The following is a 21,640-nucleotide window of genomic DNA, read 5'->3' as shown; positions in this document are numbered from 1 at the left end:
ATTGTATTCTGATGAGAGAGGCCAAAAATCCTGAGCTCCAGAGATCCAGCTGATAACAGCAATCAATCAATCTCCCTTTATGGATGCAAGATCACACAGATCACACAGTGATGCCCATGTCACTGCTTCATAAACATGAACAAATTATCACATTTTCTTGCATATTTTCCAATTCACCAGCCCTCTGGAGTGTGAGAAAAGGGGAAGTTAAGAAGCTGATCCTCTGTCCCCAGTGAAAAACAGAAAGGACTTTGTTGGGGGCTGCTGTATGTGCAGGATTAGGCCTGAATGATTTGCCAAAGGCTTTACAACAAATTGGTTGCTGGGCTAAGAATAGAAGCTAGGAATCCTGGTTCCTGGTGCTGTAGTCACTACACAACAACCCCTGCCTTCTCCCAAAGAGGGCACTCAGGCACACAACTGGGCTTGGATGCAGCAAGAGGACACAGTGCCCTTGAGAGGCTTCACTCAGGAATCTTCCCTCAGCTAAAATGCAAGAGCCCTGTGCTGGAAACTATTAAACAGCTGTGGCTTCAGCTCCTGCTTCAGCATTACACACCAGCATTATCAGCTTCCTTCCTTATGCCAGGAATGCTGCAGGAATTTGCCTTCTGCAGACTAAAGAGAAAGAAGAATGAAAAAGATGATTGTGTGTCTGTGTGTGTGTGAAAGAACAGGAGGGAGCGAGACAGAAAAGAGAGAAGATTAAACACTTTGTCATTATATAGTTCAACCTTCTGAAAACAGATTTAGTAATCCTGTGTCGAGACTGTGACTTTGGTGTATGTTTTATCAAGGCACTGATCTTGTCCACAGTCCTACCACCTACATGGCAAGTTCCCAGCCTGCATCCCAGCTCCTTGCACAGTCCCTGCCCCAAGAAGACTGCTCAGCTACATCCAACAACCTCAGTGCTTCAGCAGCAAAGGCTTCAGCCAGCTGAGCACTTCTTCAAAACACCACATTTTGGGAAGAACCAAATACCTCCAACGCCTGAGATATAAAAGATAAAGGACTCAAAATGAGATTCCCTCAACAACAAAAATACATAAAACCATCTCCCACACACTCTGACTTAACAAGGCTCTGCAGGGCTTGAGGGAGCCAGTAAAACAGTTATGATAAGTTGAAACAAGTACAAGACAAGGAATGAGTGGCAACAGATTGAGGAAGCATCAGTACAGAATCTGCAGATTCTTTCAAAAGGCAGTGAGCTAGAGACAAACAGCCAGCGAAGAAACCAAAATTATAATCTGAAAATGAGTAAATAAAATCCCCCAAACCCCAAGCACTTAGTTTACTTAAGGACTACTCAGACTAAGAAAACCAGAGTAATTTTGAAAGAAAATGACCAAGGGATATTACGGGGTTCCGAGAAAGCCAGCAATGAACCAGTTAACCAGAATATCAGTTAATTCCACCAAAGTCAGTCTCCCACAAAGACACTTCCCAATTTTGGATGCAGGCCTTACATTCACTAGTTTGGTGCCTTGTAACTATTTGACATTGATTTTCTACAATTCATCAAGAAGGAAACACACTCCCAGCCAGTGATCTGCAGACTGGGGAGGCCAGAAACGTTTCAGGAGGAGGCTCTATGTGGCCATATGAACACATGGGTAAAAATACCAAAAGTAACATTACAGAGCTTGTTGCTTCAAATCTGTCAGTATGCAAGCCTGGACTGAAGTTTACTGCTGGTTTAATAGCAATGTTAGACATAGTGAAGGTATGAAGGCCAAGGTGAAGCAGTTTTGACAGATTTCCTGGGAAGCTCCAGTGCCAGGGCACTCACTCTGTGGGGAAGAGTGTTACCTTCATGGGAATCCACTCACACAATGTCAAAGCAATAATTTTGTGCTGAGGCGAATAAATGGCAGGGGAGGAAGGGGAAGGGAATCTTTTAGATTAAATCACAGGCAAGCTTTCACCACAGCAGAAATTCAACAGTATGCCAAGGTTTCCAAGCAAATCACTGCTGACCTGTCCAAAGAAAAGCTGAAGTGTACTTTACTGGATTTCTGTAAAATAAGCTTCATTTTTGACTGAGGTTGCAAAAAGCAAAGCTACAACTGCTATGGAGTTTCAGTTGGTGTGTGAGGCTTCATCCTAGAGCTGTGTGAATGCTGGACAGCATCCTCTACTTGAAGAACTGAACATAAGTGCACTGGAAAAAGCAAGTAACACTTGAATCTATCATCAGAGAGGCACAAAGTCTGTAATTTCCAAATACATTAGTGTCAATGTGGCCACTGCTTGTGACTGACTAAAGATTTCTCCTGTTATACAGGCTTAGCTTGCTCACTGTCTATAAGAAACCATCTAGTATTGGGCCATGCTCCTGTTAACTTCTTCCTCAACTGAGAGTATTGCCTGGATTACAATAAGTCTGTATTGCTGCCAGTTGTAATGCAACCAGACAGGTACCTGAAAAAAGGACAAAATGAGGCTCCAAAATGAGCCAAGATCCAATAATTTAATCTTTATCAAATCCTTGCCTCCAAAATGAGGCAAACATTTGGTGAAGATAAAATGATGACTGGATGATTTCACCACAATTATTTGAGCAGTAGCAAAGTTCAGACTTTCCTGCTCTAAACAGTGGCAGCATAAAGAGGTCAACCCTATTGTCACCTGTACTGAAGGAAATGATCTCTTCACCTGGGCTTAAATAACACATGTCTAGAGAAGATGTTTCCTTCAATAAAAAATAAAGGAAGACTCAACCCAACCCCAAAATTTACATGCAGGTTTTCTTAGGCCCTTGCACCCTTTCTGCCCTGCATCCTCACCCTCCCAGGAGGGCAGTCCAGTATTGCTGAGCAGCCTGAGAGCTGTTCTGAGGCATGGTGGGCTATCCTCTGTGTGAGGCATCACAGCATCCTCCTGAGCAGCACAGACAGCTGTACACAAAGTATCAATAAAAAACCTGCTGAAGGTGCAGACCCATGGCTTAAAGGGAGTAAAAATTTCTCTCTGGCCAGACTCCCACAGCAAAGGAGGTCCTGTGCCAGTTACACTCTTAACCAGCATTTTCATGCCCAAGGAGCAAAATAATTTCTTCTTAAACCTCTCCATCAAGAGCCTGCTGAATAGCTTTTCTTTGAAATGATGGCACTGAGCCAACATGGATTTTTTTAACAAACCAGCATTGAACAGAATCTCACAGCCACAGAGGAGAAATAAAAGAGGAAGAGGTAACAGAGTAAGGCTTAGGCAACCATCAAACCAAGTACCAGCATCTTCACACTCACACTTCACAACAACCAATGGATCCACACCATGCTGGACCTGCAAAAAGATGGGAGCACTGTAAGCATCAGCTAGCCAGGAGAACAAAGGAATGGGAGAGCCTTGGAAAAATGAAAGTTAAAGCAGCAGAAACCATACATATGAGTCTGGAATGTGATGCTGGGGAAAGAACCATCAGTAATCCTGTCACTTGCTGAGAAACCAACAACAAAATGCCATGTTGCTTTCAGTCTGCTCATCTAGATCAAAATGGGATGTTTTGTGCTCTTAGTATAGGATTTTCAGTATTCACACATTTCACCACAGATAATCAAGACCTGGCTTTAATATAACATGAATTATCCAAGGATCCCAATGCATGGTAAGGTAAGCAAAAAAGGGTATTTTCCCAGAAACCTCAAGCATACTGAAGTCCAATCTGCATAAACAGGGTTTCACAGAAACGTTCCCTCTAACATGAATATTTCAGCCTGGGCTCTAACTCACCAACATCAACACAGAGAAACTTGTTGACTCTGCTATGCAGAGAACTGGGTTATCAGGGCATCCCAAGCAGATTTGTAACAGAACCATTGTCTTGAATACTGACATTTCCACTCTTGCATCTGTAGACAGGGCAAAGAAAGAAATACTTCCTGCAAGAGAAAGCTTCTGGTCAAGCATAAGGACCAAGTCAGACACATTTCAAAACACACAGTAAAGTAAATCATTGCACAGCCATTGTGATGTATTAAAGAACAGGTTGGCACTGGAGGTTTTAGGCTTTCCAATTCAGTTCTATTTTTTCATCTGGCAATGCTTTTCAACTTTGTACAGTGCAAAATACAGTGAACTGCTACAACCTTGGAGTTTGGGCTGAATGCCAATTGTTGGCCCTACAGCAAATGAAGCCAATAAAACAGGACTGACTTGCAACCTGAACAATTGTTTTCAAAGAAAGATGGTAAACTCCTGGAGAAGTGGGAAATACTTTCATGGAAAATAGAAAGCCACACCTATAAGCTTCAGGTATTTCCTTATTACAGAACTTACCTTGGGGACATGACATACCTACTCAGCATTTTTTTCACTTCTTGCTGCCAAAAGGAGGTGATGTATTTGAAGTACATGCAAAGGTTAGTCTCTGTAGAGATCACCATTTTGTAACAACCTGATTTTTTCTGTTTATTAACAAAGGCCAGATCTATGCTTTCCAATACAATATACAAAGACCTATATAATTTGAGCTAGACTATTACTATAATTGACAAGAATAGGTGTGTTTTCTCATATGGTTCAGAGATATCACAGTCAGCATCTTCTCAAAACATGAAACTTCATGAGACATAGATGTGCCAGGCAATAAACCTTGGAGCAGAAGGGTCCTTATTTTAATTCTAGCTGTCACTGATCAAGAGATACAATTGTCTTTGCAAGACAGACACAGGAGAGATGAAAACAAAGCAAACAGTTAAGGAAAACCACAAAAATGCTCAGGGTTTCATTTCAATCCTGGTGTACTTGTTCTGGTCTAATAAAACCAGCTGACCCCACGGTCTGCACAATTCCTGAAACCAGGGGAAGCAATGCCACAGCTGCCTGCACTACTCACAACAGCAAGGAGGCCTATTTCAGTTGGGCACATGCATCTATCTCCCCTCCCCTCTTCACAAACTCCCCATTTCAGCCCTAAGCACGGAACAGGCTGGAGATCTGCTCACGTGACTTGCATGTCTGTGCACTCCTAACCACAAAAAGGTGTCCCAACAGGTTTGGTACTTTGCACCATTCTAGGATCTTTCATATCAATGTCTGCCAATGAGGCTGTGGCCACTCTTCCTTCAGAAGAAATACTCCAAGGCTCCTTCAGCGCTGGCAGCTCAGAACTCACAAATAACCCCCCAGTAAGCAGGGAGAAGGCGTTCAGCATGATATAAGGCCTCCTGGGATCAGGACTCAAACCAGCTTCCTTCTCCTTCCTGCACTTCTACAGCTCCCTGCATGGCTCTGAGTAAATTATGCTATCCTCCTGTGCCTAAATTCTACATTTGTCTAAGAGGGATAATCACTCTTCACTACTAAAGAGGGGCATTCTCAAGCTACACTTACTAATGATTGACAGGAACCCAGGTACTACAGAAAAGCACCATAAAAAAATTACCCCTCTGCCAAAAATGCTTTATGAAAGACAAATGTTCCTTAACAAGCAGGTTTCAGATTCAGTTCCCTAGTAGTTACCATAAAAAACCCCCACAATTTAATATAAACTCTATCTATCTAAAAATATCTCAACACAATTTGACAATGTCCTTTCAACCAGACATTAAAAAAAAAACAAACAAAAAAAACAAAAAACTACAGGCACAATTACATATGACAAAGATAATGACAAAACAAGAAAAGAAAAAAGGTAGGCAATATTGTTCCTTCTAGCTTAAAAAAAATAAATTATAGTGCACTCAGTGTGCTGGTTAATAGGTGATGTGATGGGTCCTTAGTTCATCTTGGATAATTTAAGAACAGAATGATTAGCAGTGTATGATGACAGTGATCACTAGCTGGCTCCTGGAGAGCTGATAAGTTATTAAGCCAAACAATGGATTGCTATTATGAGCAAGTCAGTGCACTAACTGTAATTTCCTTGAAAGCTGAGTGGTGCATGATTATACTTGTCCACTCAGACTGCCTGCTGGCAGCTCCACATTCTGCTATTGTTCTGAACTGTACAGTCTTCCCAGTGCCCAGGATACAGCCACAGAAAAATGTATTCTTCACATTCAGGCTTCATTGTGGCAGCTGTTGTCTGAAGGATACTGGAAGAGAGACATTCTCTGTCCCAAAGTACAACTATTAGAGCTCCTAAAAACACGTGGTTTTATTTGTCAGCAGGAGATACCTCTGCTTTCTAGCTGAGGCAATTTCCATTTCAAGAGAACTCTGACTTGGGAATGACACGTATACAGCTACAGACACATTGTACACATGTACATAGATATATGTGTGTTTATGTGTATTTAAGTGCCACACATACATATGAGTACATTTCTGGTGGCTTTCTTTGTGAGTTTCAGAAACACTGCTGTTACTACTGGAAGCTCATATGGACATCTTCCAACCCACATTGCTCTCTCAAGGTACAAGGAGAGACAACACAGAACACCTCCATTCATGAGCCTACCAAAACTAGGAAGAAAAAACCACAAAAGACAGCAGCAGCTGGATGACAAGGACTTCAAAGTGGCTAATACACACATGGACTGAAAAGATGGCCCTCATCTGTCCTACAAGAAAGGGGTAGTCCTAGTGGTGAAGACTATTAAGATGTGGAAAACAAGTGTGAAGTGCTACTGCAGACCTGCTGAATGAGATGGGTAAGAGTCCAGGGTTGCCTAAATGATGCTTGTATCCCCAATCATCTGTTCTGTTTATGCTGGATGTTAAGTTTTGCACCTTTAAGACTGGTTCTGAGAGTGAAGGGGGGAAGAGAAGAAGCACAGTTTGTTTTCAGACACTGCACTTGCTCCCCTGCACTCCTCCTCCTGGACTGTGCTGTCTGCAGCAGGGACAGACAGCGGGAGAGGGCCCTCCTTTGCTTTTTAGTTAGATTTTTTTAAGCTAGCTGAGGCAGTGAAGTGCCCTGCACTGTGGCTTTTGTTTTTCTTGGGACTGTAGAAACCTGCTCTGGACTGAAAACCCAGAAGAACACCAGGAGCTCACACCTGTGGCCCACTGGGGCCAGAACGTGGCATTTCCCAGCACAGGAGGGACTGATAAGAGACTGAGCTACAATGACTTTCTGAATTTGCCATCTCTCAGAACAGCAGTGTCCTAGTGTTTAATATTGTTCAATTTTTTGTGCTGGTGAATGCTTTGCCTGTGAAATAAACAGTCTTTTTTGACTTCTTCTCCAAGGAAGTATTTTCCCGAACCAGTTGAATCTAGAGGATTCCTTTCTGGAGGAACCCCTTTAGAGGTTTTTCTCCCAAATTTGCCCTAATCCAGGACAGTAAGGCACTCACCTTCCTATGAGCCTTAGTTTCCTCCTCTGCAAAGCAAGGCAGAGCCTCTGCCCAGCTCCCAGAGGTGCAGCTGGCACATGCTGTGCTGGCTGAGCCTGGAGCACCCACCAGGGGGGCCTGGGAGTGCAGGGAGCACTGCTGAGGCAGCACAGGGGCTGGATGCTGCTGGAGACATGGAGTGAAGCCAGCCTGCAGCCCACCTGGCTATGAGAGGAGAGAAGAACAGAGATCTCCATTTTTCATCCCCTGTACTAATTCTCAGAAGTATATCTTCACTCTTGCCCACATAAGTAGCCACACTAAGCCTTTCCTTCCCTTTGGTGCATTTTCACTTTACTCCTGTCCTGAATGTTACCTGCTAGTCTGAGCAGGAGGCAAAATTTTTAAAGCCCTTAAGCATCTCCTCCTGGAACAGCAACAGCCATTTTGGAGTCCAAGCCCTGTTGGCTTCCAATGACCCTTGGGGTACCCAAGTGCTTGGTTTTTTTCATGGGACTTAGGTGATTCTGAAAAGTACATTATCATGTACCTCACAGTGATTTGATATCAAGTGAACTTTAAGTGGGAAGAAAACCTGACAATGAAAGTCCTCATTAATTTTAAACTTTGTTTTATGTAAGGCTCACTTAAGGAGCAGATGAAATTCTTTCGTGTCCTTTTCTGATGTGCTGATCCTGCAAGAAATATATAACCAGGATTATGTTTTAACAGGCCTGGGAAAAAGTACAAGTACCAGTCTGTTTTGAATCCAGAAACTGCTCCTGTCACTGAATTTTTTCAAACCCAAGTGAAAGGGAAAAATGATTACTGTAAAAACACAAAGTGAGAAAATGCAATATTCAAAGTGGGATACTAGTAACACATATAGATAAAGCCTCCCCTACAGTTTTGAAGAAAGGTTAACACCATTACTAGTCACACACCTTATACCCATAAAAACAGTTTTTCTCCTTACAAGATCTAATCATCTGACCATTCATTCCCCTGAGCAAAGAAAGATTAACAAGTCAGTCATTTCCACTCCAACTCTGAATTAACCAGCCCATAGCCACACTACTCCAACTGTGAGTCTGTACCATAAACATAAACAAAACGAGGTGGCTTCAAAGTGTAGAGGGTCTGATGTTTGGGGGTTTTTGTCTCTCCTGAACTCAGAACCCACACAACAAATTAACAGCAACTTCCAAAACACTGGAGATGGAAACTGTTGAATCAGGGACAGGAATTTCATCAACTGCCTTGCTATGATGCTTCAAGTACACCCTAAGTTATCCAGCCAATAGAGACTGCACCTAAAGATAGATCCTATCTTTATGATAGATTTTATGTGGTGTGGCCATCCACTCATCTCTAAGAAAAGCACATGGTTATGGTAGTAGGAAATCTCAAAGAGATAAACAGCAGTAACTTGCCATGGAAGGCTATAAAAAATGGATTAAGAGCCAATTATGTACCAGTTTTAAGCCTCAATGCTTCTACAAATACAGAAGAAAATTAATTTCAAACATATGTTCATGGACATCTTGGACACAAATTTCACACTAAGCATATTACTTATACATGCACATGTTATTTAGCATTTCTTTGTTTTTTTTTTTTTTTTTTTTTTTGCCACCAATAGTAAGGTCGTTATCACCTTTATATGAGATATCCATTCAAAATACACTGCTCCACAAGATCATTAAAAGCCAATAGGCAACTATATTGTTTCAGGACTACTTCATATTTAAATCATTGCCTAAAATTACAATTCAAACACCATCTGAATGAACAAAGCCATTCAAATGGGTACAGAACACATAAATTTACATTTACATTAATCATTCTGGCCTGATTGCACACTCCTGTGCAAACAAGAAGTACTTCTGGCCTGTCACAGCATAAGAGCTACCAGGGGATAGCTCAGTGATTCCAAGCAAACTCTTGCCTTGTAAACTTACCCTTCCTCAGACATGAGGCTTTCCCTACACACAGACACAGACTGCTGGGATCAAACCTCAGCAGTCCCTGGAACACAGCACTGGATGGATAATGTGATAAGGCATAAAGCCAGCAGCACGACTGCATGCACAGGAATTGTAAGAACCACTCAGAAATGCTTGGAGTAACTTGATAGCAATAGGAAGAGTACAGAGAAAACACTTCCCTACAGTGAGGCTCCATCACATGACCACTCTTACCGTGGAATTTCAGAAACTGCATAATGTCTAAAGCACCACATTTACTGCAGGGCATGCAGCACACAATACTGCACTTGAAGCCAAACTAAGTCACATCTGGACTTCATGTCATTCTAATACTTTTCCTTACTTAGGTCAAGGACACAAATGAAACTTCTATGTAGAGGCCTTGGGTAGCAGTAGCTTCATTAGTCTTGTGCATCTATCCAACATCATTACAAATCATTACAATTAAGTTGTCTGCACCAGCACAGAAGTGAGAGCATGCCCTTTCCCAAGGCAAGCTTTACTCTAACCAAGCTATGGAATTTTTTGGCATCTACTTTGTTTCACTTAGTTTTTCACAGTTTTAAGGCAATAAGCAGTTTCACCTGAAATGCTCACAAAGCACCAACGAACTACTGCAGCAAACATTCTCATTCATACCAACAGTTCTCTCAGTAACAGAAGAGGCTCCCCAGTTTCACTTTTAAGTTTAAAAAATACTTTGTCATGCTGAGATGAGACATTAAATCATGCATTATAATGCTGTGTCAAAGTAATGCCAAATGGAGCAAAGCATTACAATGTGAATGAGGTCAACAACATGTTAACACAGCAGAGAGCAAAGCTCCATGCATGGCTTTAAGCACAAGATCCCAATGGACAAAATCCTGAGCAAGCTGCTTGAGCAGCCTCTGCCTTGAGCTGGGGGGTTGGGCTACCTGATCTTCAGAGATCCTTCTTGACCTCACCCATTCTGGGAAGATTTGCTATTTTCTAAGTTTGTGACTGTACCAGGCTTGGACTGAAAACTGCACAAAAAGCTTGAGACTCCACTGCTGCATTAACCCTCAGTCCCACATGAGGCTCCTGGGCAGTCATGAGCCATCCTTGCTCATTCACAAGGCCAGCTCTGGCCTTTATCACCTCCCTTCCTCTTTCCCATTAAACCATAAAGCCTGCTCTGGTCAAACCAAATTCTTGATTACTTTTCTGTGTTCAGCCAACATCAAACTGATGTAGCAAAGTAGTTTCTGGCAGTCATCAAAATATTGTTACACTGTATGCCAGGAGTACTGACAAGAAAACAAGCACTGAAAAACAAAATCTGTGTTAAAAATGATGCTCTGTTCCTTAGGATTCCAGTTGTTCTGCACATCTGTACCTTGTCTGCAATGCAGCTACTTCATCCATTTTATTTTCCATAATGAAGCATTGATTTTGTTTGCAAAAAAACTGCTATAACCACTCTACATTGCTGGCATTTTACCTGAAGAAAAATCTCCTAACAAACATAATCTATGTCGATTTGTGACCACTAAATTTGTGAAATGGAACCATTGCAAAGCACACAGTCCCACCACTCACAGCAGAAAACCATCCCCAAACTAGACTCACCTGCAGGAAGCTCAAGAGAGACTGAGCCACAAGTGTGTGGTTTCACACCTCGCTGGCTCAGCAGATGCAAACAAACTACACACAACAAAACTCTGCTTGGTTTACAAAAATGCCAAATGGGTAATAACATGTAACTCACAACACATCATCTCAGTATATCATAAATTGCCTGAAATCTATCCCCACAGCAGTGAAAGTGAAACACCACCCTTCTGCAACCAAGTAGTTTGAATATGAGAACAATTAAGAGCACAATTTTAACATTAGCTCATCTGATATAAAGATACCTGAAATCCAAAAATTTTTGCAGAGACAATATTATCTTAGGTGTGAGATAATTTAAACAACATTTATCAAAAAATATTTGCTGCTCCAAACTCCAAAGCAAATTAAACACATCAGCTGAGGAGAAGTCACTGACAAAGGCACTGTAACCAGTTCACTTATCCAACACACCAGATTTTGACAGCATATTATCTTCCACAAGATGGGTGATTCCACAATATCTTCCTCATTTCAAATTACTCACTTTAGGTCGAAATGATCACTAGTTAATTCCAGGCTGGGAAACAAATTAGGAACTTTTCTGAAAAGGCAAGTAAACTTGGTTTTCTTCTTCCAGTCTGCAAATAAGAAGTAGGTGTGGAAGGCTGAGACCTCCCAGCTCCAATGTCTTGCCAAGCAGTCTCAAGTCACCACTGGCTTCATTTGTTTAGTACAGGTCATGTTACACTGCTTAGTTTTAAACACAAAATAAGCTGAGATTTTTTTTTTCCTAAATACTTAGCACATTTAATAGTGTGGAGTAGTTTAAAAAGAGCAAATGAAAATGTTTGCTTTCCATGTTACAAACTCCGATTCCCACCCAAAAGCAGCTTGAAAAAGATCACAACTGAAAGACTAATCATGATAAGTCATCCATCATTTTCAAAAAAGCACAAAAATAAAGATTAAGTAAATCTATGTAAATGTATACAGTTGCTTAGATGCATGCAGAGTATATCCTTCTCAATATTAAGAGCTACCTTTTTTTATTCATGCCAAGAATACATTTATTTGCAAGTGAGTGCCTTAGAGGTTATCAAGGGAAAAGAGTCAATCTTTCTTTAGGAAAAGAAATAAAAACTACAAGTGTTAAGCAAGATTAACATGGGCCATTTCAGTCAAGGTCTCAGACTTATCAACTTCCACCAACTCACCCTGTAAAAACATGCATGGCATAAGAAAGGGCTGAATACTGGTCTTTTAATCACAGAACCAGGATAAATATTCAGATATTGCTAAAACCAGTGCATATCATTACCCAGATTCTCTTCATGTAACATTCTTAAAAAGTCTGAACAGAAAAAGTCAGGGAGAGTCACACATACATTTTTAACTGCTCTACCCATGTTGAAACTTGTAAATTTTCCCCTCTCAGGTTCAGAAATTCCCCAAGTATCAACTTTTAATATTCATCTATTGAATACTTTGCACAAGACTTAAAGGTTGCTTTTTGCTCCTAAATAGGCACACCTTATGCCATCTCTAGTATCCTCTGTAATAAGAACACTAAAACTTCACAGGAAAATATGAACTTCTCCTTTACAGTTAGATCTCAGCCAAACATACATTCACACTCCTGAGAGGGTTTGGTTCCTACTTTATAAACAATTTGTATTGAAAAAATTTGGCTCAAGGACAGCTTACCATCAACAACAGCCCACATCTCCCCACGATTACTGGCCAATAAGTAGCACAAGTATCTTAAAAACATTTCTTCCATCACATTACCAAACAATAACTGGACCACGAAATTCTGAAAAAATCCCTTTGCCTACCCAGGCAATCCCATAAAAGCATACCTCAGAGGTCCCCAAAGGATGAGTGGATGGTTTTCTGCCACCAAGCAAACTTGCCACTCCTCTCTTCCACATGCCAACTCTGTGCTAAACAGCAGCTCTGGTATTTGCTGGCAGATCTGGTATCTCTGGTATTACTGCTGGGAGCTTCCTAAAGCAGACTGCAGATCAGAAGTAGGCTTTTTATTTTAATCTCTAGTAAGCCACACTTAACAGACCAAAGTAAGGTTGTTCTGGTTGGAGAGAAAGTTTAGGTGCTCACTGCATTTCTCTGGATGTGAAAATAAAACATTAATAACCAGTACATAATGTTTATTATATATCAGACCACAAAAATGAGATCAGATTCTCTATTTCAGTGGTCAGCACAGAAAAACTTTGTGTAGTACATCTGGGACTAACAAGGCCTTGTATAGTAATGAAAATGACTTAATCTTCATTTCTTTTGTGCCATAATAGAACATTTTTACCTGTTGTTCTCTTTCTTAACATATATATCTTATCTACACAAAACTCAGATGAGTTGAAGGTGGGCAGAAGAGCTCTTTTTACTTTGAAATGCTAACAGCAGCTCAGAGGCTTTACTCTGCTGATTCTGAACTATAATGAATGGAGATATTTCCTCACAATCCTGTTGGATAATTCTTCCTTTACCAGCTTTCAGTTACCAGCAGATCAGAGCTGGAGTTTACTCTTGAGTTGGCAGCAAACAAAAGAACAAATCCATACTGTTTCTGATGAGAAAAGGAATTGGAGCCTTCATCCAAATATATTAAAACTCTAACATGAAGGATGAATAAGAAGATGTGTGTTGGATAAATGAGGTGGTGTGCTAAACAGAATTTAAAAAAAAAAAAATCAACAGAAAGACATCTTTATAGAGAATGACCAAGGCCTTGCCAAAGAATTCAGCTATCAAACAGAGATTTAAGTTATTATAATTTAAGTTATAATTCAGTAGAGGGGTAGACTGTGGATTCAGACTGTTGTGTTAATGAACAATTCAGCTGTTACTTCTAGATGACAAATGCACAGTATTCATACTTTCCCATAACAGACCTCCACTGGCTCTGCTGCTGAAGCACAGCAGTACCAGCTTGCAGGAAGAGCCATCTAACTGATAAAAGCCACATTTTTAATTTAAATACTGACTTTCACCTCAAAGCAATAAAAAACATTCATCTGAGGGGATCTTTAATGAGTTACATGGCAAAAGAGGAGTATTTTTTTCATCTTTTCTATTTCTCAGCTCATCATGAGCAGGCACCATTGATGTTTTTTTAACATAACTGATGTTGTACCTTATCCACAGGTGATGCATCTCATCTATGTGACAGCTTTCCCAATGAACTGAAACATGGGAAATAAGGATAAACAACTAACCCACTACAAAGTAGGGGCAAATATCTATTTATTTTAAAAGTACAATATCTAAATCAACATTTCTCCAGCACACAGTGCTGCCCAGCATTACACTCTAGGTTTGATCTAGTACTTCCATTCCACCTTTGGAATCTCATTTAGTTTCTAAGCACTCCTGTCAGTTTCTGTCTTGGCATCAGCCTCAGCCTGATGGGACCACATGGTAGGTTGAGAACTGACTGCATGACAGAACTGCCAGGCAAGGAAAGAGAAAATCAGGCAGTGCCCCACTGGTAAGCCATGTGCCAGAAGCAGAAAATAAAGGGAAAAAATAACATGTGTAGATAAACAGTAAGAGACCATCAGGAAGGAATCCTGTTCCTTCCAAGGTTTAACTTGTTAAAACACTGCAGAATGCTCTCACAGCCCAGCAGCAGCTGAAACACCCTGCAGCCTTGAACACAAACTGATAACATCCACAATTAAAGAGCTTATATATTTCCTTAGCCCAAACAAGTAAATTCTGTTCTCTCCACCTACTCAGTTAGCTGATTCTCACTAGCTCTACTCATCCTGAACATCCACCAGCAAGTTCAGCACCATAAATGCCCATGGTGACACAAACAGGGCAGCAGAGTGCTCTGGGGAAGGGCAGGCAGGCAGCTTTAGCCATGAGGCTTCCCATCACTGCAGCCTCCTGTGGTGTCTGGACATCAGCACTCACTCCTTCTGTAACAGATGGTCACCAAATCACACTGAAAAAGAAGTCCCCACACCTCAGATATCACACACATATACACATACCCAGAAAATAAAATATTCAAGGCATTTGGGAGTTTTTGCCACAACAAAAGGAAACATGAGCAACATGTTTTAGATGAGTAGATATGATCTTATAACTGGCAAAAGCCTTTACTCAGTGGTCTTCCTAGGATGCACAGGATGGCAGGAGCCACGAGAGACCAAAAAAAAAAAGGTTTTAATGATAGGAGTAACTTGGCTTTGCCAGAAAATCATGCAGTGTTGCAGGCCGATCTGTTTCTCATATAAGGGCATAAACAACATGCGTTTGTCTGAGTTCATACCAAAGGAAACAGACTGCTGATCTCAATGTCCTCAAATGATGCATGGATACATTTTAAGCACTTGTTTGTCCTATTATATTCTGAAGTCCAAAATAGACTTTTTATTACAGTATCTCCAATTTCAGGACACCTATACAGTAAACAAATGATCAGGGAATGAGAAACACTTATATTAATAGCAACAGCACACTGTTCATAAGTGGAGGTGTCAGTTATTACTAAGCAAAACGGACAGATTACCAAATATACCACCACAAACATAAAGACAATAAACCTAGTTTTATTTTTTGCTCAAAAGCCAAAGAAAATCCAAATTATTCTGTACATTTTTTCCCCATTCACTTCTTGCTACATTTTTATTGGAATTAATATTTTTAAGGGCCTCTCCACACCAAGAATACCTTCTGCCTCCAAGCATCCCATTGTAGTGGGATCACTACATCCCATCTAGCTTCTCTGGGAAGCATCCCATTCACATGGACAGCCATCTGTATGCAGTGCCAATCCTGTAAGCTTGCAAAGTGTCTAATTCTGTGTCAAGTCACCAATATACATAAACTGAAGCACCTTGAAAAAGAACCCAGACTGACAGATGCTTTTGGAATGGCTGCATTTAAACATTTCAGGTGACCAAGGTCTCATCCTTTACAAATGCAGAACATTTTCCTTCTCTTCAGCATTGAGAAATAATGATCATCTCAAACCAAAGAGTATCAAAAAACCCTCAGAGATTTTAGCATTTGTGATGACCTACAATTGACACATGACCAACAATTAGGTCATTTAAACACCCAGCCCTGTGAGCAAACCAACTGCTCAACTTTATTCTATTATTAATTTAATAGCTTTACAATTTAAATAATACCTTTCTCCCTCAACCACTTCACTGCTTACTACCAAATCCTTAGATTAGGTACTAAAACAGACAGGAAAAATACCTTGCTAGCATTGACTCCAGATGTTCAGGGGTTTCATTACCCAGAAATCAGGCTAACTACATGACACAGACCCAGTGCTTGCAAGAACCCTGACCCCACTTTATTTTCCTGGACTCTCCATATATTTTTATATACTCTGCAAAGACAAGGGTAGGCTCACCTTCCTACCATCTGTTGCATGCACTGGTGGCTCAATGCATGCATTATCCCAAACTCCTCCATGCAGATTTAACTACTATGCACTAAAAGGAATCACAGAATTTGCTGAGTTGGAAGGGACCCACAAGGGTCACTGAGTCCAGCTCCTGGCCTGCACAGCACCATCCCTGAGAGTCACACCGTGTGCCTGAGTATTGTCCAGATGATCCTGGAGCTCTGCCAGCCCTGGTGCTGTGACCACTGCCCTGGGGAGCCTGTTCAGTGCCAGCCACCCTCTGGGGGAAGAACCTCTTTCTAACATCCAGCCTTAACCCCCCTGACACAGCTTCAGGCCATTCCTCAGCTGCCATCACTGTCACACCAAGCAGAGATCAGGGTCTGCCCCTGCTCTTCCCCTCACCAGGGAGCTGCAGACTGCAGTGAGTCCCCTCAGGCTCCTCTTCTCCAGCTGACCAGCCCCAGTGCCCTCGGCAGCTCCTCACACGGCTTCCCCTCACGGCCTCGCCGTGCTCGTGGCCTCCTTTGCACTCTCTCTCTCAGTTTAATTTCCTCCTCACACTCAGCTGCCCAAACCTGCACACAGCACTCGAGGTGAGGCCCCCAGAGCAGAGCAGGACAATCCCTCCCTGGCCCCACTGGCACTGCTGGGCCTGGAGCCCAGGACAGGGATGGCCCTGCTGGCCCCAGGGCACTGCTGGCTCAGGTCCCACTGGCCACCAGCCAGGACCCCCAGGTCCCTTTGTGTGGTGCTGCTGTCCAGCATCTCCTTGCCCAGGCTGCACCCACACCCAGGGCTGCCCCAGCCCAGGTGCAGGATCCAGCACTTTTCCTTGTTGGATGAAGTTATAAAGTATTTTGCAATTAGGAGGGGGAAAAAAAAAAATCAAGACAGGAATGTAGCAGAACAGTATTTGTATCAAGTCCTCCAGCAGGTTACTTGTGGCACCTCTCCCAGCAGCATGAGACAGTTTAACCAGGGAAGCAGAGACACTTTGGTGTGAGGGAAGCTGCTCATTTTTGCAGCACACAGGGAGATGAAGGCAGGAGTTTTCAGATGAGCACAGCTCTCTGCCCCAGAGAACTAGCATTTACAGAGGCACATACAAAAGAAAATAACGCAATGGTGAAGCCACACACAATTGTTATATTTACTTGTGTAAACACAGTGCACAGCTTCTGCATAGGTGAGAATCCTTGGCACCAAGGAACATTCAAGCCAGACACAATAAGCTGAGCTGGAAGGGCCTCACAAAGATTTTCAAGTCCAACTCTTAGGTGAGTGGCTTGTATGAGGGCTGAATCCCCAACCCTGGTGCTATCAGCACCATGCCCTTACCAACACAATCAATTAAACACCAGAATGGTGGTGACAGCAACAGCAAAAACATGAGACACATGCAAATCTTCAGCATGCCACTAAAAAAGACACGGATCACTCCTCCACTGGGGTGCCTGGCAGAGCCTGCTGAAATCAGTGGGCCTGCACTGACAAAAGCAGAACACCAAGAGCACAGTCCTCAGTGTAACTGCTTAGCAGTTCCACTATTATTGATTCCTAGATGACCTCTCTTAATGCAGCTTTGCATAAAATACCTCATGCCTAACTTAAAGTCATAATTAAGAGTATTTTCCTTTTCTCTCAGTCCAGCCCACTATTTCATTCACTGCTGGTCTCACCTCTTCACCGTGTTAGCTGCTGTCTTGCTTCTGGCCATCAGAATACTCTCAAAACTGCTGTTCTCTGTACCAGAAAATATTGCTATTGTAACAGAAGCTAAATTAAAACACTTGTGTCATGAACAGGGGCAAGAGTGTGAGAGAGTGGCAAAAGGCCAAGTAAAAAAGGAGATTTGTTACTTTTCCTTCCCAAGAGGATTAAGAAAAATGTGCCAGATTAAAAAAATAACTGTTCCAGCCCTTTTTCCTGATGTATGACAACATGAAAGAGATCCTCCAAATCACTTCTCACAGGAGGCTGTGTAAAAACCCCCATTTCTTGCATGACTAACATAAGAATACTGATGATGTCATTGTCACCCCTTTGGGTCACATCTATCCTACAAATCATTATTTCTTACTGGCAGCCTTGCAGCACGAGCGAAACTCTGTTTAAAGTCTCACTGGGAAAAATGTAGGTGATGTAGTAACTGGTATCTTTGCTATCTCTTTAGCACAGATTAGCAGGGATGTGGACCACCTCCCTCTTTCACTCCCCTGAGGGGTTCTTTGCACATGGGGTGTGTGGGACAGATGATTTGTCTTGCACCCTTATAAAAAGTTGCTGACTTTTGGGCATATTCACTTTTTAAAGAAGGAGGAGAGAGAAACAGTGGGGTCATAAATGTATAGAGTTACATCTCCCAGAGACCCTCATCTTTCTTATACACCCGATGTTGATCAGAGAAGATTCGTGGGGCAGGGACCTTGTTTGCCACAGGGCATGCAAAAGCACTCAGGAGAAAGCCTTTCAGTGCTGTCAGTTGTCTCAAGAATGACACATACAAGCTTCCCCTGCATCTCTACTGGCTGCAAAAATAACAAAATTAACAAAAGGGAAATAAAGAGAAGTTTCCCATGCCAACAAATCATTCCACAAACATCTGTTGTTCCTGGTCAGTGAGATTCCATGGAAGGTAAGGAAAGATTGATACTCAGGGCATATATGTTAAAAGACAGCACAGAAACCAGAGACAACACAAAACTGTCAGGTGCTGCACCCAAATGCTGGACAAAGTATCAAACCCCAAAGGGGTTATCTTACTGCCCTGACCCTTTCACAGCTCTCTAACATTGAAAACCTGAAATGTAATGGGAAACAAAAAGACAACACGACTATCCCTGAAGTTTAAAAAATAAAAATAAAAAATATAATAAAATTCCCAAACAAACAGAAAAAGCTCCAGGAAACTCCAGTCTACGCGTTAAGAGTGACAGATTAAAGACTTCATTGTTGACAGTAAAAGTGACATTTTAAGCATGGGAGAGGAAGCAAGAAGACCTTCTAAAAATCAGCAGCAACTTTCAATTACAATGAAACAACACATAAAAATAGAAGCTTAAGACTGAGGACCCTTTAATGCCCTATGGAGTATTCAGGGACAGCAGTAAACAAGGTGCTGATATACTTTACACTGCAAACAATGTTAGTAGAAAGCCAAATGGGACAAGCCCCAAATCAGAGTGAAATTTCAAGGCATGAAGTTTGAGATAAAGGGCTGTAATCAAATTACACCACAAATGGGTCCATTCATCTGTAAGCATTTAAACAGAGAGCATTGAATTACAGTTTGAAATAAAACAAATTAATTTGCTTTCTATTTCTTAAATATCTATTCATTATTTTCCTACTGCCAAAGAAAATTTCCCACCTTAATACAAGAACGAATGTGGGGAGAAAACTGAAATAGTAATTATCAGGCAGGAAAAACAAGAAGAGTTTGAATTGTGTTATTTACATTCCCGTTCCTCTTTCTGAATAGCGTGAAGTCAACAAACTAAGTGAAGACAGAAGAATCTGCAATTGCAATTCAAGTTGTTTTGTGTGAAAGGCCTAGCACCTTGTACATCCAATAAACTGGCCAGAGGGTTTTTTTCCTCCCCCTAAATAAAAAAAATAATTCTCACAGTGCCACCACTGCCCTCCACTATATTCTTCTTTTTCCTGAAAGCTATCACAATCCAAACGACTTAACACCACAATATTTAAGTGCAGGGCATGCATCCCCCAATTTGGCAGCGCTGGAAAAGCTCCTTTTAAACAAACCCGCCTGTGGAGGAGCCGCTCTTTTTGTAAGCGCTGCGAGGAACAACAAACCGGGGGAAAAAAAAAAAACAAAACCAAAAAAACCCCAAAACCCAACAAAAACAGAGAGAGAGAGAGAGAGGGGGAAAAACCCAGCAGCACTCCTGCTGCTGCTGCTCGGGCTGCTGTTGTTGCCTTTGTTGTCCGGCGGGCGCCCCGAGCCTGCGGCCGGCCCGGCCGGGCCCCCACCTGCTCCCATTCATCCGCCCGCCCGGCCGGGCAGCGGGCAGGAGGCGCACGGGGGCTGCCCTAGAGCTGCTCGGGGACACCCTGAACTCCAGCGCTGATCCTCAGCACCATCTCCCCGTCCTGGGATGGCGGGTGTGCGGAGGGAACACGCAGGTGTTCTCAGCACCCCCCCAAAATCCCTGTCCTCTGGCGAGGAGGGCGACCCCCCTGACCCAGCAGCCTGACTTACTGGAGGAGGGTGCCATCACCCACCCCAGCACCCTGCCCGCGGCAGGAAGGAGGGTGACCCCCACCCCAACGCTGTCCCCTTGTAAGGAGGGGTGTCCTCCATCCCAGGATCCTGCTTTATTTTTTTTTCCTCCCAAGGAGGAGAGCACCCATCAGCCCACCCCCTTTCCAAGGAGGTTGCCCTGATCACTTGCAAGGCAGATGCCCCCACTCCAGCCCTTCGGAGAGAAGGAGGGTGCCCTGCCAGCACCCAGTCCCCTCGTAGGGAGGGGGATACGCCCCCAACACTGTCCCCCCCGCAAGGAGGACGCCCCCTCCCCCGCTGCCCCATCCCCAGCACCTACCTCGTCTTAGAGGACAGGAAAGCAAGTTTGATTAATCCATAGGTAAACAACTGGATGCTCTCCTTGGCTATGCTGGCCACTCTGAGCCTGTGCTCTAGGATGTGCAGTTCCATCTTTTCCTCTTTCTCATTTGTAGTTCATCTATCCCGGGGGTTTATGTTGTGTTTTTGAATGGGGAGGGGGAGGGGGGGCTGTTATTGTCGGTGCCTTCTCTTTTTTTTTTTTTTTTCTTTTTCTTTTTCCCCTCCCCGCTTCCGTCTGTCCCTTCCCAGCTCCGGGGGCAGGAGCAGGGGATGAGGGAGCAGAGGGTGCAAAAGTTGGAGCGGCGGGGAGGCCGGCGGGGCGCGGAGCGGAGCAGCGGAGCCCGGAGTGCCGAGCAGCTGGTGCTCGCTGGAACAAACAACTTGCCACTCAAGCCCGGCCCGGCGCGCATGCGCCGAACCCCGCGGCATGCCGGGACTTGGAGTCCGCGCCGCCGCCGTGGCCGCCCCGCCCCGCCCCTGAGGGCGCCCGTCCGGCCCCACACCCCACCGGCCCTCCGGGGCGGCTTGGACCGGTCATTAAAAAAAAACCGTAAAGCGTTAAAGCGAGAATCAACGCTGGTAAGGGTGTTGTTTTGGTTTGTTTCATTTTCTTTGTATTTATCAGCTTGCTGGGAAATCTTTCACAGCCCAAAAACTAGCAGGAAGGAGAACTTTACAAGTTTTCATTAACAGCAGGGAAATACTCAAATCCTACCTTGTTCATTCCTTCACGTGGCAGATGGGAAATCCTTGTCTGTTTCACTGTGCAGCAAAAATAATGTGGGAAAAACCCGTTCACTTTCCATGTGAGTGTTGCAGAGGTACTACAGAGCTGTCAATAACATAGAACTGGCCCTGT

At 42.9% G+C, this 21,640-nt stretch overlaps 1 protein-coding gene across 1 annotated transcript in view; it reads right to left on the bottom strand.

Annotated features, from left to right (window-relative positions):
• Positions 1-21,185, bottom strand: part of CASTOR2 (cytosolic arginine sensor for mTORC1 subunit 2) — a 127,854-nt gene extending 106,669 nt beyond the window's left edge. Inside the window, exon 1 of the mRNA XM_059866336.1 lies at positions 20,759-21,185. Coding sequence (XP_059722319.1) covers positions 20,759-20,871 — 113 coding nt within the window. The 5' untranslated portion in view covers positions 20,872-21,185. The remainder of the gene's footprint in view (positions 1-20,758) is intronic.
• Positions 21,186-21,640: the final 455 nt, after the last annotated feature.

Source organism: Haemorhous mexicanus, chromosome 22, assembly GCF_027477595.1.
Source record: "Haemorhous mexicanus isolate bHaeMex1 chromosome 22, bHaeMex1.pri, whole genome shotgun sequence".
Taxonomy (NCBI): domain Eukaryota; kingdom Metazoa; phylum Chordata; class Aves; order Passeriformes; family Fringillidae; genus Haemorhous; species Haemorhous mexicanus.
The sequence above is the reverse complement of the archived record's forward strand: the minus strand, read 5'-3'. Positions and strand labels throughout refer to the sequence as shown.